Source organism: Thamnophis elegans, chromosome 8 (assembly GCF_009769535.1).
Source record: "Thamnophis elegans isolate rThaEle1 chromosome 8, rThaEle1.pri, whole genome shotgun sequence".
Taxonomy (NCBI): domain Eukaryota; kingdom Metazoa; phylum Chordata; class Lepidosauria; order Squamata; family Colubridae; genus Thamnophis; species Thamnophis elegans.
The window spans coordinates 36,499,350-36,517,207 of NC_045548.1; the positions used below are offsets into that span (position 1 = coordinate 36,499,350).

Below are 17,858 nucleotides of genomic sequence, written 5' to 3' on the forward strand. Positions count from 1 at the left end.
TGCAGAACGTGGCAGTGTGGGCAGTTATTGTGTCCCTAGACCAGAGCACTTTACATTTCTGCTCTATGAGCTGCATTGATTACTAGTATGCTTCCAGATACAATTCAAGGTGCTGGTTTTTACCTTTAAAACCCTTCATGACATGGGGTTAAGTTATTTGATATAGTAACTGTTACCAATTAGATCTGCTCATTCCATCATATCTGGCAAAAGAGATATGTTGTGGATCTCACTTGCAAGGAGCTAGTCTGGCAGGATACAGGAGTTAAGTTTTTTTCTGCCAGAGTGCCCATCTTATCATCCACTTTGAAATGAAGTTGGCTACATCTATGTTAATTTTCCACAAGTCCCTCAAAATTTGGTTATGCTGTCAAGTCTGGGAGTTTAAAGGGAATGATGAGATGTTAAAGTGACTCCACTGTTAATACCTGTTGCTTTCTCCTTGCCTTTAATTATAACTTTAATATTTTTGCTTGTTTTTATATCACTGTTTTATAGGAATTTATTTTATTGTACACCAACCAGAGTCATGTTTTATGAGATGGTGGTCATACACAAATGAGGAATGAATGCATGAATGAATGAAAGAACGAGCGAATGAATGAATGAATGAATTAGAAATACCATGTAGCAACCTAATGAAGAATTTATGTGTGCATATTGAATTTTGGCAGGGTAGCCAAGTCAACCATTGGAGAATAGGCTGTAGATGAGACTCCATTTTCTGTTGGGCAGTTATAGAGTGTTTTTAAGTTGAAGCTTTATTTTTAATAAGTACCCTAAGCACATTACAAAAGTAGTAATTTCTAACAGAAAAGCAGCAGTTAATCTATTTACTTCCTTTGCATGTTTTCTCCATTCACCAAAAGAACAAAACAAAATGAAAACCTATCAGAATATTTATTGCCTTTCTTTAAACTAAGATAGCTTTGTGACTTTTCCTCCAGCCATTTCAGAAATCTCACTAAATAAAATGTTATAATAATTGTGCTTGGAAAAGAATTATCAGTTTAGCCAGCTGATAAAGAACCTAATAGAATGGAAGCCAGTGAGGTGGATATCTCTGATTTTCAGGCCAGAGAAAGGTATTTTGTAAATAAGTGACACATAATAGGAATATTTAAAACTGGGAAATAAGCAGCTACTCAAAAGATAGAATAAAGCAACCCAGAATTTAAATCACAAATCTAGAAAGGAAAGTTCTGGGGTGCCTTAAATCAGCAGTCCCCAACCTTTGTGGCTTGGCATCCTGACTGAGGCAGGGAGAGGGGAACTGGGCTGCACAGTAATTGGCTAGCACATGTGCACATGCCGTTCTGTGAGCATGCTGGTGCACACATATGCAGCTCGACTTGTGCAAGCAATGGACGGGCACACATGTGCATGAGTATCCACTGGGCTACCACTTGCACAAGTTGGATTGTGCATGCCTCAGCCAGTCACTTGCATGGCCCAATTCTGAACAGACCATAGTAGTGGCCCGGTAGTGAACCCAGGGGTTGAGGACTGTTCCATTTCTTTAAATGGAAACATCTTTTTATTGATAGCTTTCTATTTCTCCATAATAAATCTATCTATCTAAACTTCTTAAGTCTGCTTGGGGATGCGGAAAGACACTCATAGCTATACAAAGCCCTGAAACAGCAAGTATGAGTTTATCCAATAGGTTATTTAAGTCATTTCTAATATTATCAAGTATACAATCCCATAATAAGCATTTATATTTTAATCTTCAAGATAAGAAGGAGTACTGGAGACCACAAAAGTTCTGGAAAAAAGACTTTGGTGATGACCTATAAACTATTATAAGAATAAACTTTTTTAATGCACCTAATTTCATTTTATATGTAGAATGGTTGCGTCATGTACCTTTTATCCTGGAGGTGCTATATATATAAAATAGTTGGCAAAATTTACAGAACATTTTATTTTGTTTCCTTTCTGTTTAGGTTAAGAACTTACTGGATATGAGTGTGTTGGCCTTTCTTCCGGCCATTTTCCTTGGAATACTTGGGGGTCTTTTAGGAGCATTTTTTGTTTTTCTGAACATAAGGATTAATAAAATACGTCTGTGGTTCTTCAGCACAATTCAAAAATCATCCCTCAGAAAGTCAATCAAACTTCTTGAATGTATTCTGATTTTTGTAAGTATTGAATGTTATTTTCTTCAGCATTCCAAAGATATATTTATACCAGATTCAGAATGGTAAGACATAGATATTTAAACTCTTTTTCAATTGACTGATGTAGGCTTTCACTGTTGGGTAGCGTTGGGCTTCCAGGTTTAGTGACTATGGTCTAAACAACAGATACATTGACATTTTGCCAGCAGCTGTGTTCTGCTATACAGAAGATTTCTTCAGAAGATACTAATCATAGTTTCTGGCAAACATCAGGAAATCTATTTTCTAGATCATGGTAACTAAGCCCTGAAGTCCAACATTGCTCAATTTTTAAACATTTGAAACTGGCAGTTTTTTCAGTCGCTACCTGTTAGACTGTAAGAAGGAATTTCCTTGGAGTTGGCTTTTCCAGGGAAACTACCTTTTCATCATCATTACATTGCACCATAAGCCATGATGGCATACTACTGCAGAATGCAGTACTGCAGGCTACTTCTGCTGACCGTGATCAGATAAGTTGAAGTACAATTCTAACACACTTCCAATTTGGCCTATTGAATTCAGGCCAAATACAAAGTGGTGTTTTGAATTAGATTATTATCATCAAACATCAAGTTGTAATATGACCCGATTAATCAGTTAATTGTGTTGCAGTTTATTTTAGATGAACTGAAATTTTCAGTCCATTTTCAGAAACCGATCTTTCTCCTTTAATGAAGTGCAATATTCTTGTATCTCCCAATCCAATGCCTTCCGTTATGCCACTCATGTATCCCACCATTTATAGAATTCATTAGGCATTGATATTCAATAATTAAATTACAGTATTTCTAGAGGATAACAGTTTGCAGAACTGGAGACTAGCAAACTATGGGCAAACTTTCAATCTGGAGACCAGTAAACTATGGGTAAAAATAGTTTTGACAGTTCTAGTCCTATGAAGATAATTTTTATTGGATCATTGGCTCTGATTTTTGCTCTTTCATGAGCTTTAATGCCCCTCTCTGAAATATTTTTTGAATCTGATAGGTAAAATTGCTTGATCTAGATTGAGTGAGTATAACTATAGATGTTCCTGTGGTGTTGAACTGACTGATTTTAAACTATCATTAAACATTTATTTCTGTATTTTAAAATACTATGTGCAGGTTTTAACTATTACTGCTACGGTCTACTTGCCATATTTTTTTCACTGCACTCCTGCCAGGAGGATACCAGCATCTGATCCAATTAGTAAGTCACAAAGGTAAGTAGTGAAAGGGATGGAACACATGTATATTAAAATGGCTCTTGGCTACTTCAGTTTGAGAACTGATTCAATTGTGTAACTTCAAGGCATGCCATATGACCTGGGTGGAAAACTTGGAGGGCTAGTCCATAAACATATTTCATAGTGGAGGCATAGGAAATGGAATATATACTCACTTCAGATATGCAATGCTGTCCTTCTCATAATTAGAGATTCTGTAATGATTTATGACAGTACCAGCATCATTTCAGAGTGATGTCAAAAAGTATGGAATTGGGCATTTTTAAGACCTGGCAGGAATCACAGAGAGAAAAAAGGCATTTTCATATGCAATTTCCTTAAATAATTGCAGAACCTCCGGTGCTTGAATTGTTGACATCCCAAAGAGCCCTGTCTTCTGGATTAGGAGGCAAGGAAGCTAATTGCCACATACATAAAACATAGGAAGGTTATATCATATATGTAGCTAAACCGCCCATTTCTCAAAAGGTGATTAAAAATTTAAGAAATAGTATACATACTATTTGTATGTATTACAAATAATCACCAATTTTAGAATAATTCACTGGAAAACAACTTTTTTGAATAGGTGGATGAGTGACTTCACGATGCATTGAAAAATAACCATGTAGGTGAAAAATGTATTCTACCCCAACCACCGGCCAAATGTTTGACTGAAATTGAAAGTGGTTTTTTGACATTATTGCATTTTTTTTGTTCAAGTGATTTAGCTCAGATGAAATCTTGCATGTGAAGGAACTTTGCACATTAAGAGCTTCAGATACTGTTGGGAAAGGAGAACATGGATAATACTTGCCTTGGCACCTGCATTATATATTCTTATGATGAACTGATTATGATTTCTTTTTATTTTGGTTACAATCATACATCATCTTAGCTGGCAAATATGCGACTATAACTGTAAATCAGCCACTTTACAAAGTAGATCAAATGAAACAGAATTTTTCAACCAAACTTTCAATGAAGGTAAGAGGGAAAAAAATCTCTTTCCTTCCCCTCTCTGTTCAAGAACAACTTTGCTTAAATATTCTTCTACAAGATTCATCTACAAATGTTTTGAAGACTGGTCCCTGATTGTAATACAAACCTATCAGTTTTACAAGAAGCCCTATGATGTTGTTAAACTTGGTTTACAGCAATATCTGGATTCAAATTATGCTACTTTTGGAATTTGTGAACTTTCTCTACTTAAAACATTCCAACCATACTATACTCTTTCAATATTTTCTCCCAGAACAGGGATAGATAACCCAGCAGTCTTTACCCTATTTTATAATCCCAGTTTTTGCAACCAAAATTGCTAGTAAAACTGATAGTTTCTGGTGTTGTCAATTTCCTCCTTTGGTGTAAAAGTGGGCTAAATCAAATCTTTACTGTAGTTACTAACAAACAGAGGGTAAAGATGTAATTTCAACTGAAAGAAACTTGAAGATAAAATGTTTCAGTTAATAAAGATAAAGGGATTAAAATAAATGATGGGGTAAATTAAAAGCGGAAATTTTAACTAAAATAAAAAGTTTTACCACTTAATACAAGTGGTTTTGGCTAATATAAATAACAGGTAGTCCTAAATATAATGCTGGAAGTAGTTTCATATCTAGCAGGCCATAATCAAACATGTTCAGCTGCTCTTATTTACCATGTGGCTCATATTCAGCCACACATAATCTGAACATGTTGCAACTGGTGTCAGATGGCAGGAACCATGCATATTTGTTGGATGGTAAATTCTGTGACATTATTCAGAAATGGAATAATTAGGACTCTATGGGATTCCCTATAAAACTGGGAGTAAAAGAGGGCATGCTCAATAGAATCTACCTTTCCCACAGGGGCATAATGGATGTGGTATCTTCTTATACAGTATGTACCTACAGCAGGAATGAAGGCAGCATGTTTCATTGGGATAGCATGAAAGCCCTTTTATGTATTGGAACATCCAACTGCATGAAATATGTAGTTGATGCCATGATGTATCTATAACTCTCAGCTTTTAAATTTTGAATATAAGAATTTGGATTAGATTCTTCCATAGAGTTTAAAAAAGAATTAAAAGTAAAAGGAGAAAGACTGAAAAAAATGGCCAAACCCCTTGATAAGATCATCTCATCATGAGACACCACCTCTGCCTATTAGAGTCAATAATAATAATAATAGCAAATAAAGTTGCTTGTAACTCTCATTTAGGATATGAGAGTTTACTGTTTATGTAAGACATTAAGCTAAGTAGCCAAGTCACAAAGACTTGAATGACTTGCTTCCAGAGGTTTTGGGTGTTCCAACACTGGAGGTTTTTAAGTTGAGATTGGACAATCATTTGTCTGAAATAGTATAGGATTTCCTGCTTAAGCAGCAGGTTGGACTATTAACATCCTTTTGAGAGAAAATATAGATCAATGGAATAATATGTAGTAACAATAATAACAACAGTGTACAATCTGTATCCATATGCATTTTACTGATCATGATGAACTAAAAAGAAAAGAGAGGAAACCATAATGAATGTGGTGTATATCTTGTGTCTGTATGTTTTACAAATCTAGATTATGAACTCTTCTCTCTTCTGTCTCTCTCCATCCAAATTTAAAGCTGCTGCCCTCTTGGCAGAAAATGGCATGAAAGGAATCATGTACTTATTCAGACGTGGGACTCATGAGGAATTTGGATATCCCTCTCTTTTTATGGCACTTCTTCTCTATTTCTTGTTGTCCTGCTTGACTGCAGGCTCTGCTGTTGCAAGTGGCTTGGTTATACCTATGCTGTAAGTATGCTATTCATTTTCTACTGCTTTGGGATGCTGTCATCTTTGATAAGCTAAAAAGCAAACTGAGGATATGGCACAAAGATTAAAGAGACACCTAATTTCTGTTCAAGAGTTAAATGGTGCTGTCCTTTAACTTCCCCAAAGTTTTCTCCTATTACAGAAAAGATTTTCCCCAACTTATTTTCAACATTTCAATATTTCAAATATTTCTTTTGAGGCTGTTTTTGAGCTACACACATGTTTTGTTACACACACCTTTCCATAATGTCATTCACTGCTTCTGCTTCTTGAACAACCCTGTGGGAGAAGTTCCTTTCTAACTTAATTGTAGTTATGGAAGAATCAGGACATTTTCAGTGGCATCTGCAGAGATGGCCAAATTAGTCAATATGATAAAAGCAGTGTCAACATTGTTGAACTCCAAAGCTCCAACTGTTTGATATGTGCTTTGAGACATCACATATATATCATAAAGGGGCAGAACTTACAACACGATGCCACTTTCATAATTTTGAAAAAAAAAAGCAGTCTGGGCTTTGAATACCAATAACACTTTTAGGAGAATTATTGTGCAGTAAAATATAAAATATTTACAAATATTAATTTGTTGATTTAAGTATGACTCCTAGTTACTATATGGATTTATTCATATAATTTTCTTGGCAACAATAAACAAATGGTTAGCCACAGACTGTTTAATATTTTTTAATGTCCCAATTTAACCCGTAGAGTTCCTGGTGCTCTAATCACTTCAGCCAAAGTTAGTCAAGAGCTACCCTTCAATTGCATTATTGCTAAATTAAACATGAGAATCTTGTATTCCCATCCATGAGACTATAACCCAAATTTTATCATTATAAAAATAATAGTTTATCATCAAATAGGCACAATGTGAAGCATTTTCAGTGCAGAATTCTCTCTCTCTTTTTCTTTTGCAGATACATAGGAGCTTTGTATGGGAGAATTGTTGGTTTGGCATTAGTTTCCATTTTTGGAATTCAGACTGATGAAAGTCATGCATGGATTGATCCTGGATTATTTGCTGCAATTGGAGCAGCTTCCTTTTTCAGTGGTGTTTCAAGACTAACAATATCCCTTACAGTCATCATGGTATGTTTAAGGTAACTTGTAGGAAGAGATGTTTGATCAAAAGCCTTAGATCAAAAGAGCATTTGATGAAGTGTTGCCTGACTGAGAGACTAGCAATGAGTGGCTGGAATCATTAGATTTTTGCCCTGAAGAAGGTTTTTTTTTAATAAGAATGTTTGGAAGATTTTGCTACATTAGGAAGGGATAATAAGAAATTTACTGGATTCACCCAGATGTTGCTAATTGGGTGAAGTATAACTGTTTGATGTAAAGAGAAAGTTATGCCCACAGGTCTGTAATAGTTCTTTTTTTCTATCTTATGTTTCTATACAATATGGCCTTTCGCAAATTGCCTCCCTAGGCAGTGCAATAATTGAAAACTACATTAAGTATAGTATAAAATATAAAAAAACCACACAAAACAATACAATGTCACTTTAGAATAAGTATAACTTTTAAAGTGAGGCTTTAATAAATACCACTGGAATTCAGATGTTTCTAATCTGGCTGATGTTGTCTAAAATTGCCCTACATTCTGACCAAATGCTAGGATTTGAGAAATATCACATTTCTTAAAGAAACTGATAATTAGTTACAAGATAAATGTTTCTGTGCTTTTCACCAGGCATTATAAATAGAGATATAATAGGAAATTTGGGGAGAAGGCATAAAAAGTAGATGACATGTGGCATTTTAGACATGAGGGCATGGGAACCAAATTCTTGGTTATCATAATCAACATCTTTATAAGTTTAGAGAATGTTCTTAAGAAAGTTGCTTCTTGGGTCTGAAGAGCCAATAATTCATCTTATTTCAGTCCCTGATTTTGGCACTGGATCTAGATTCAAACAAATAAGTCTTCAAGGTGTATTCTTCTCCTTTAAAAAAATCTAAACCTATAAGACATTGATTTCCCAATAATAAATGCTTTTTATATAGCAAATGTATTATCAATGTTCTTTTGAAATAGAATATAGATATTATTTATCTTGGACTATTTATATACTACCAATGAAATAATCCAAAGGATCTATTTGGAGTTTAAGACAATCGAAACCCTAGTCTTAATATCATTTTTCTGCAAATAAAATATCTGAAGAGCAAAATAAAACCTTTATCTGAACATTGTTTAGGAGCTTTGTGGAATGTTATGTTCAGTGCAACTGACTTCCGATTAAAAGGTCAGGAAAACTCAATATCCATACAAGCAGGAAAGGATAGTAGCAGCATAAAGGAATAGCTAGTATTCACTCTGGCACCCTAGCGTTGCACCTCTAAATGGCGATTATAACACTTGTGAGTCCTTTTCTTTAGACTGGGACGTAGAACTTCAGTTCATGTCCCTCTAAAGTAAATACAGGCATCGTATATTTTTGACAAGAGTAAAAGGACATGAACAGTGCAATAGCATAGCTGAAAAACTAAACTGTAAATGCACACATTTCTTTGTCTGATAGATTCCAAAATAATTTTGAAATGTTTGTTTTGGTTTTTTACATAGTTTCTCAGAGACTATGCGAGATGGAGAAATACTGTATAAGGTACAGATAAGCAATGCATGGATGGATGTAAAGGAAGAGGTGTGCATGTACTATATATGAATGTGCATGGGAATACGGTATATTGAAGTATGACCAGACAAACTACTTCAAAGTTTTGTGCAGTTGGATAAGTCAGATAATAACTGTAGAAGCTCTGAATCAGAAGAAGTCTTCAAATTAACAAATTTTATTAAAAGGCAAAAGCTTTCATGAAGTATAGTATATTGGAGTAATAATTGATGTAAGATTAAATTAAAAATGAAGCAAGATTGGGGCAGGGAGGGTAGTTATGCAGGTTACATATAAGGCAAATTACAAGTCCCTTATCGTTTTGCAAGTATATTTTGTTAAAAATTCACTGGATTTGTTTAAACCTTAAGACAGCCTTAAATGTTTTAATATCACCCATCTCACATGTAGAAGTACAATAAAGATGATTAGGGGGCTGGAGGCTAAAACATATGAAGAACAGTTGCAGGAAGTGGGTATTAATGAAACCCATTAAACCCATTTAATGAAAAGAAGGACTAGGGGAGACATGATAGCAGTGTTCCAATATCTAAGGTGTTGCCACAAAGAAGAGGGAGGCAAACTATTCTCCAAGGCACCTGAGGGTAGGACAAGAAGCAATGGATGGAAACTAATCAAGGAGAGAAACAACCTAGAACTAAGAAGAAATTTCCTGACAGTTAAAACAATTAATCATGGAACGACTTGTCTCCAGAAGTGGTGGGTGCTCCTACGCTGGAGGTTTTTAAGAAGAGATTAGACACCCATTTGTCTGAAATGGTATAGGATTTCCTGCTTAAGCAGGGAGTTGGACTGGAAGACCATATGCCTCAGATGAGGAAGTGGATGTGCGGGTAATTCTAAAAATTATCAGGGACTATGTTCTGGAATAAATGGACATTCCTTGACCTAACAGGTCATATGAATTGACTATCTAAGGATTTAAGCACCAGTGTTCTAGAGGAGATTCACCTCTGTTTATTACACCGTGGATAACAGTGTCAGACTTGTTTGTTAGAATGTATAAAAATTGCTCAGCTACATTTACAGAATCTGATGGTGTTTTATCTTTATCTATAAAGTAGAAACACCTTGTTATTAGTACAATAACATAGAAAGAAAAATAATATTTACTGTTTCATACACTTTCCATAAATCTGATTTTATAGGAATTGCTTTTTAGAGGGAGATTTAGCTTTTGGTTAAGTCATGCGGCTCATTTAGTTATATCTTGTTTATTCCCATTTTCTAATCCGTTACAAAGATAACTTAAATATAATGCAGGAAGTGTAGGTTATTCCCTGCCAATGCCCTTGAAATCATCCCCTGACCCACTTTTTCCCCTTTGTGTGAAAACAAATATAAGAAGGGGAAAAAATCCTGTGATCGCTCAGGGCTTTTCCAGAAGCCTTCCAGAGGAGTAATTTATAGCATAACTCGGGTCATAACTGCCATAACTATGGCAGTAAATCACTATTGCAAACAGGCCTTATATTGCCATAGCAGTGACTTGGTGAGGCTAGTCTGGAAGATTTCTTTGGCAAGAATACAGCTTATTTTCATTATTTGTTCAGATGCATATTGAATTAAAGATGGTAAATTAAAATATCTAGTGCCCGCAGTTCTATAATGATTACCACTTCTAAGCTTTATCATACTTTAGCTTCTGTACCCCAAAATTCAACAAAAAGATATTTCCTTTCAATTTAATTTGATGGGATGTTTAAATATCCGGTATATTATAACACTAAGTAGTCTAGACCTGTGCTTGCATGGCATATAAAGCCAAAAGATTTACAAAATATGTGCAACCAATTACTCTCCTTTATTGTGCCCTGTTCTTTAATCACAGTTTTAAGCTTACTCATTGTGAGGACAGTTGCTACTAGACTTTTAAAGTAACTATTTTTATAGAGAGAATTTAGAAGACTGCTACACTTCTGCTCAGAAACCAGTCCCATTGGCTTTATGATGTCTTTTTAAAAGTATAATATTTCATTCTCATTATGTCTGAGTACAACAACAAAACTATTGCAAAAGAAAGTGAAGATTACTTGCCAACTGACACTTGATTTTCTCTTGTGCAAAGAAGTCCAATTTCCCAGCTGTTATTTTTGGCTACAAATGTATTTGGCTCTTGAGATTTACAATGTTTTTCTCCAGCTCATTTGCTCCTCATTCTATTTTATCATCTAAATCCAGTTACTGCCATCTGTACTAGTAGATTATCACCACTTTCCTGTGGGATGTAGTCCTGCAGCTGTATGGATTGCTGTTTAAATTGCTACTAAAAATGTAGCAGCATTTTACTATTTCCCTTGAGCTTTGTCAGAAGAGCAGTGTGAATGGTTTATGAAACTTATTATATTCTTCTGTGAAGAAGCTAAAGAGAACTAGCAACCTATGAACTTGTGCAGAAGTAGCAAAACAAAAAGAGGACATAAACAGAAGATATAGGAAGATATAGATGTGACAGGAAGCATTTAAAAAGAATAATATAGGGACAAAGAATGAGAAGGACAGACATTTGTAGGAGCAGGGATATTAAGCTAGCATGCTTTATTCTTTTGGACAGCATGGACCAATATCTACCATCTCAACTGTATCTGGTGGTAGTCTTCTCTTGGCCCTATCAGTCCATATCATCTATCATCATATGTTCTATTTCCCTCAACCTCACCAATATACTTTTCTATTCTGTCTTGTTTCATATGATCTGCTGCCTGATCTTAGCTTCAAGACAGCAGTCAGTTTTATTTGGTACAAGACAGAGACCGGCTAATTTTGCAGACCATGTTACTGTTTCCAATCTATAGCATAGTTCCGTGATGGCGAACCTATGGCACCTGTGCCACAGGTGGCACGCAGAGCCCTCTCTGCAGGCACACCAGACGTAGTCCCAGCCTGGCTCACCACGCATATGCATGCCTCCCAATGGCCAGCTGGTCTTTGGATCTCTGCCGCGCATGTGCAGGGGCAGGGCATTCACTGATCTCCGCAGTTTCCTCCCAGCGCACTCTACTTTTCTTCCCCCAGTGTGCCCTAGTTTTCTCCTGCATTTCTGCTGCCCATGCCTTTCCCAATCTCCTCAGGTTCTCTCCATGGCAAGAATGGAGGAGAAAGCCTGGGCACGCTGGGGAGAGAAACTGAGGAGTTTGCGAGCTCCCCCCACCCCATTTGGGCCTGAAAAGTCTCCAGCACCAACCTTGAAGCCAAACGGGGGAGGGGGGCACATGCACAGGGGGAGGGCTTGCATTGCATTTTGGGGATTGGGGCACATACACATGCACTCACACACACACGCATACATGCTTTGGGTACTTGGCACCAAAAAGGTTAACCATCACTGGCATAGTTCATAGCATCTATGTCTTTTTTCTTGATCCATCTCAGTTATTTAACATTTATAGTCATATATTACCAATAGAACATCTTTGCTTTATATGTTCTGATATTTCTAATCATAAAAATATCCTTATTCTTCATCATCATCATTGGCTTTCCTCCCTAGGATTAATCTTCCCTTTTCTTCTCCAGCATATTTTCTATCTTTATCTATTCTTGAACCCAAGAAAACCAGCTACATCTTTATTTTTCTCACCTTAAACATGATGGTGGATCTTAATTTTCTTACTGTGAACCCAGATGTATTTCCATATTTATTTTATAATGAACTTTTCTAAGTCTTCTTTATTTTTAGATAACTAAATGGTGTCATCTGCATATCTGAAATGCTGTAGTTCATGCTTTATTCTCTTGTTGAAAACAAGACATGAAATATCAGTTGTCACTAATTCCATTCTTATAATACATCAATTTAACAATTATGGGGATCATATTAATTTTTGTCTTATTCCTTTCTCTATTCTAAACCAATTCAAACTTTCTAATTTCACAAAGCATAGTTCTTATTGCAGTTTTTGTTGATGTTGAAGGTTCCTCGGAAGAATAAGCAGATGTTCTAGCACTTCCATTAGTTTTAATATATGTCACATTCTAACATGATCTAAACAACCTAAATCTTTGACAAAGTTATTAAAACACATGTAAGTCTATTCTTCATGATCTCATGGTGTCTCCACAATCTTGTTTTAATGTTAGCTATCTGATTTCATGTCTGTTAGTTCATTTCTTTTACCACATATGGCTCTTTCTTCTTTGGTCAAATAAAACTTTGCTGGCATAAAGAATTAGTGTGATACTTTGGTAAATTACACATATTCTTCTGCATCTTACTTCTTCAGCATAGGGATATAATTGATTATATCCAATGATTCCAGATATCTCCATTTTCCAACTTTTACATTCCAATCACAGGTCAGTAGTACTCTGTTCTTTCTTTATCGAGTACCTCTTACAATTTGCCACATTTTTGTTCTATGTTGACATGTAACTGTTAGCACTTTAAAGCTGCAGGAGAAAATGAAGTAAAATAGTCACTCTAAGGAAAAGGTTCTTGAACGCCTTTTTCTCTCAAATGTTTCTCTTATTTTACAATACTTTTAATTATGGTATTTCCATCTTCCTTTAATCTAATTTGTCTCTTTTGGATTTCTTTCATGATTACTCCAAGTAATTCCATTGTGGCTATATGAATGTTTCTCTGATCTTAAAAATAGTTCTCATTTTTCTTTTCTTGTTATTATCCATCGTTTGTTGATATTCTTGATTGAGGTATTATTTATTGATCTTTATTTGTTTAGCTTAGCTGTGCTTGTATGTTCATTACTTCAATTAGCTTAATTTTGAAATTCTATATTGCTGATTTTTTAATCTTTTATTTTTCTTTGTTTATCACAATAACTTGTTCCAAAAGCCATTTGGATTCACTGAAATTTTATAATATATTTGCTTCAGCTTTCATAACCGTATATCTTAGCTCTTCCTATAGTGTCTCATGGTCTTTTGCACATTAGGTAAATATACTTAGTCTCTTCTTTATGTTCATCCTGTATCCTGACTTACATTATTCCACTCCTCCTGCTCTTTTCATTAATTTTCTAAGCGTAACTTGATATATTTAACACAATTTATTCTCTGTTCTGTAGTTTGTACTTGGAAGTGTTCTGTCTGATAGGATAGCATTTACTCATCTTCTGTTGTCCATTATGTGTTTGATTTGATTCCAGTGTTTGTATCTGCTGGTGTCCCTTTATAGAACCTGAGTTTATTTTGCTTGAAGCAGGCTTTGGCAATAAACAAATAATCTCTTCAGAAATCCCCATAAACCTTTTTCCTCCCTTATTTCATTGCTCGGTCCAAATGTTCCAGTGATTCCAGCTATCTCAATTTTCAAACTTTTGCTATGCAGTCACTGATTAATAGTACTCCATCTTTTCTTGATTGAGCACATATTACAATTTGTCACAAAATTCCTCAATGTCTTTCTCTATTGCATGCGCGCGCACACACACATGTATATACATATATATGTATACAAACACACACTGTGTGTGTGTAAAATTGATGTTCATTGGATTGATATGATCCTCTGCTTTTCCACATCTGCTTATGAAAGTTTCACTTTCTTCCCCAATAATATAGCAGTGCCTATCCAGTTTGCATGCTTTTTTATTTGGCTCATGGGGATGCGGTGGCTCAGTGGCTAAGATGCTGAGCATGTCTATCAGAAGGTTGGCAGTTCAGTGGTTTGAATAGCTAGTGCTGCGTAACGGAGTGAGCTCCCATTACTTGTCCCAGCTTCTGCCAACCTAGCAGTTCGAAAGCATGTAAAAAATACAAGTAGAATAATAGGGACCACTTTGGTGGGAAGGTAACAGCACTCCGTGTGCCTTTGGTGTTTAGTCATGCTGGCTATATGACCATGGAGACATCTTTGGACAGCGCTGGCTCCTCAGCTTAGAAACAGAAATGAGCACAGTCCCTTAGAGTCGGGAACGACTAGCATGTATGTGCGAGGGGAACCTTTACATTTACCTTTATTTGGCTCCCAGACTGATTTAAACATTTCAGCTATGTTTATGTTGACTTTTTGGCAACAACACAGAAGTGAATTGTCATGGTATAATTTTGAAGTTGCTACTTCTGGGTGAATTATATTCTTCTATACCTGCAGGATTTTACCTGTCCTTATGTTCTGGATTTTTTATCTTACTATCAGGAGCTCTGACTGGCATTGCCACTAGGGCAGTGTTTCTCAATCCCCCCCCCTCTTGTTGAAGAGGGATGGACTTCAACTAAAGCTGGCTGGAGAATTCTGGGAGTTGAAGTCCATCCCTCTTAAAGTGGGCAGCAAGGTTGAAACACTGCTGTAAGATTTTGGAGGATTCTGAGTCCCTAAAGTAGTAATTCAATAAGAGACAATTTAATAATAGGGAAGTCATTTCTACAGGTAAAAATAAATCTTGATTTATATTTTCACCTGGTACAATTTTCAACTTCTATAGATATTCCAGATGGATGCATATTATTTATGTCCAAATAGTGACAAGCAATGACAAAAACTAACTCAGAAAGTGATAAACCTTTCTCTGGCATTGTTACTGTGATAAAGTACAGAAGAGTTTACTCTTTTATTAAGCATTAATATATATATAGAATAAAACCTAGGTTTGACAGAATCAGGATATCAATACTTGTGTCTGTACAACAGTAGTACAGCTGGTGTCATAAATATCTGCAGTCTATGGCAAGATCTCATACCAGTGATAAAGGTTTGATACTCAGAAGTAAACTGTCACAGTTTGATGTCATGGCTGGATCACAACCCTGTTGGCATTTCCTCCTGGGAAAGAAAAAGGACAAAGCTTCCATCTGCTGCAAAAAAGCAAAGCAAAACATCTGTTGGTGACATTAAGTGCTTTTCTGGCTATGTTCAGCACAACTTCAAAATGGAACTGTTCAACTTTTATGAACAAGAAAACAAAAAGGTATAATTTCATGGGAAAGTATATCTATCTAAAACAGTTTAGTGAAAATGTAATTTTATGTAACATTTTCCCAGAATCATGGATTTGCTGATTAGGCTTACCCCTCCCAATGTTGAAGAAACATAGACTAAAATCAAACATGTACTTTATTCATTTTTAATTAAATTATTACCTCAACTAAAGTTATAATTATACCTAACAGTCACCATATGGTAATCACATTTGAAGTTTAGGGGAAAAAAAGAATGTACTTTAAAAATTCAATATGGTGCAGAGAAAAATGTTTGTTCTTCTTCCTAGAACACATTTTGTCTGTCGGTGTCTAAAGTGATAGGTCCCCAATAGAATAAATGGGGATGAAGCAGTGCTCACCATTATGGGAGCAATCTTCTCCTAAGCCCCAAAGGGAAAATAAAAACATAACCAATTATTGAGTGAGGGACATCTAGAGGAATATATATTTATTGTATTATTTTCTCTTACCTGACAATATATTCCAAATAATGAAAACTCAACTGGCATAGAAATGCATCACAACAATTGGGGAAATGCAACAAACCAATATGTGAGATAAATGGGTTTGGAACAGCTTCTCAGATCAACCCTTTCTTTGATAAATCAGGGTTTGTTCAGTCAATTTAGCTTTTATATATTATGTTTTGATAAAGGAAATAAAATCTCTCTTTGTCCAGGCAAGAATAAACTCTCGAGCAATCTCGGTCACACTCAAGCCCCAAAATGCTGTCCGCATGCTTACTGGCTCTTCCGTCTTGCCTCATTTCTGCTTATCAGAGGGCAGGAAGGGGCAAGACCAGGGGTGAAATCCTGCAGGTTCTGGAGAACAGATAGTAGAAATTTTGAGTAGTTCGGAGAACCGGCAAATGCCACCTCTGGTTGGCCCCAGAGTGGGGTGGGAATGGAAATTTTGCAGTATCATTCCCCTGGAGTGAGGTGGGAACGGATATTTTGTAGCATCATTCCCCTGGAATGGGGTGGGAATGGAGATTCTGCTATGCCCACCAAGCCACACCAAGCCCACCAAGCCACGCCCACAGAACTGGTAGTGAAAAAAAATGAATTTCACCATTGGGCAAGACACCTTTCCCAGCTACTGTAGGAGGGAGGCACTAGCAACCCCCCCCCTCCTCTGCTTCCTCTGACTACTGCAATGCCTCCACTACTAATGTGCTTCCAAAAGTTGCTTTAACTAGTTTCTTCAAATTTTTCTGGGGTTGGGATTCCTGTCCAGAAAAATGTTTATACTTTAAAAAAAAGATGGTATGCTTGGAGGGAAAAAAAAGAAGCACCAGGACATAATTTTAAAACAATGAGAATCCCAATTAAACATTTGGTATAGGCACTTGAAACCTGAGGCTAAGATTGGGAAGATTTTACTTTATTTTATTTATTTAGTTTGTCAAACATGTACAAGATAGCAGGTATAAGGATGAACATGGGCATGAACAAAGGAAATGAATACAAATAAATGGGGACAGTAGGACAGGGATGGTAGGCATGCTGGTGCGCTTATGCATGTCTCCTTTACGGACCTCTTAGGAATGGGGTGAGGTCCACAGTAGGCAGTTTAAGGTTGAAGCTGTGATAGTTTGAGGATGTAACAACAGAGTTGGCTAGAGCATTCCAGGCATCGACCACTCTGTTGGTGAAGTTGTATTTTCTGCAGTCGAGTTTGGAGCGGTTTACCTTGAGTTTGTATCAATTGTTTGCCTGTGTATTATTGAGGTTGAAGCTGAAGAAGTTGTTGATAGGTAAGAAGATGCATATAGAATTATTATAGGCCCTGAGAGATGGGATAATTAGATAATTCTATTGGCCCTGCAGACTTGGTTGAAATCCCCCCAATAGTTGTTATTTAGTGAAAAGAAATTAACCTTTCATTTCCAAAAGAAACTTGACTGATTAAGCTTGCAGTACAGGAAGAAAAGATTAAATCCCCTTTCCTATGCAATAAAATCCCTGATCAATTTGTCCCATCCTTATTTTAAAAAATCCACACGACTATGTCAAATAGGACTTAACATCATGTACAATCAGCCTTTGTCTATTGAATGTGCATAGAAATGCGTATTCAAGAAGTAATACTGTAGAGAAGGTCAGAAAATCCTATGCAAGGATTGTCTATGACATTTTCAATAGTAGGTTATTTTAATT

General features: G+C 36.0%; 1 protein-coding gene across 1 annotated transcript in view; it reads left to right on the forward strand.

Annotated features, from left to right (window-relative positions):
* LOC116512450 (chloride channel protein C-like) overlaps positions 1-17,858 on the forward strand; it is a 69,398-nt gene that overhangs the window by 14,523 nt on the left and 37,017 nt on the right. The window contains 5 exon segments of the mRNA XM_032222937.1: positions 1,950-2,144; positions 3,272-3,369; positions 4,271-4,359; positions 5,983-6,154; positions 7,096-7,267. Coding sequence (XP_032078828.1) covers positions 1,950-2,144; positions 3,272-3,369; positions 4,271-4,359; positions 5,983-6,154; positions 7,096-7,267 — 726 coding nt within the window.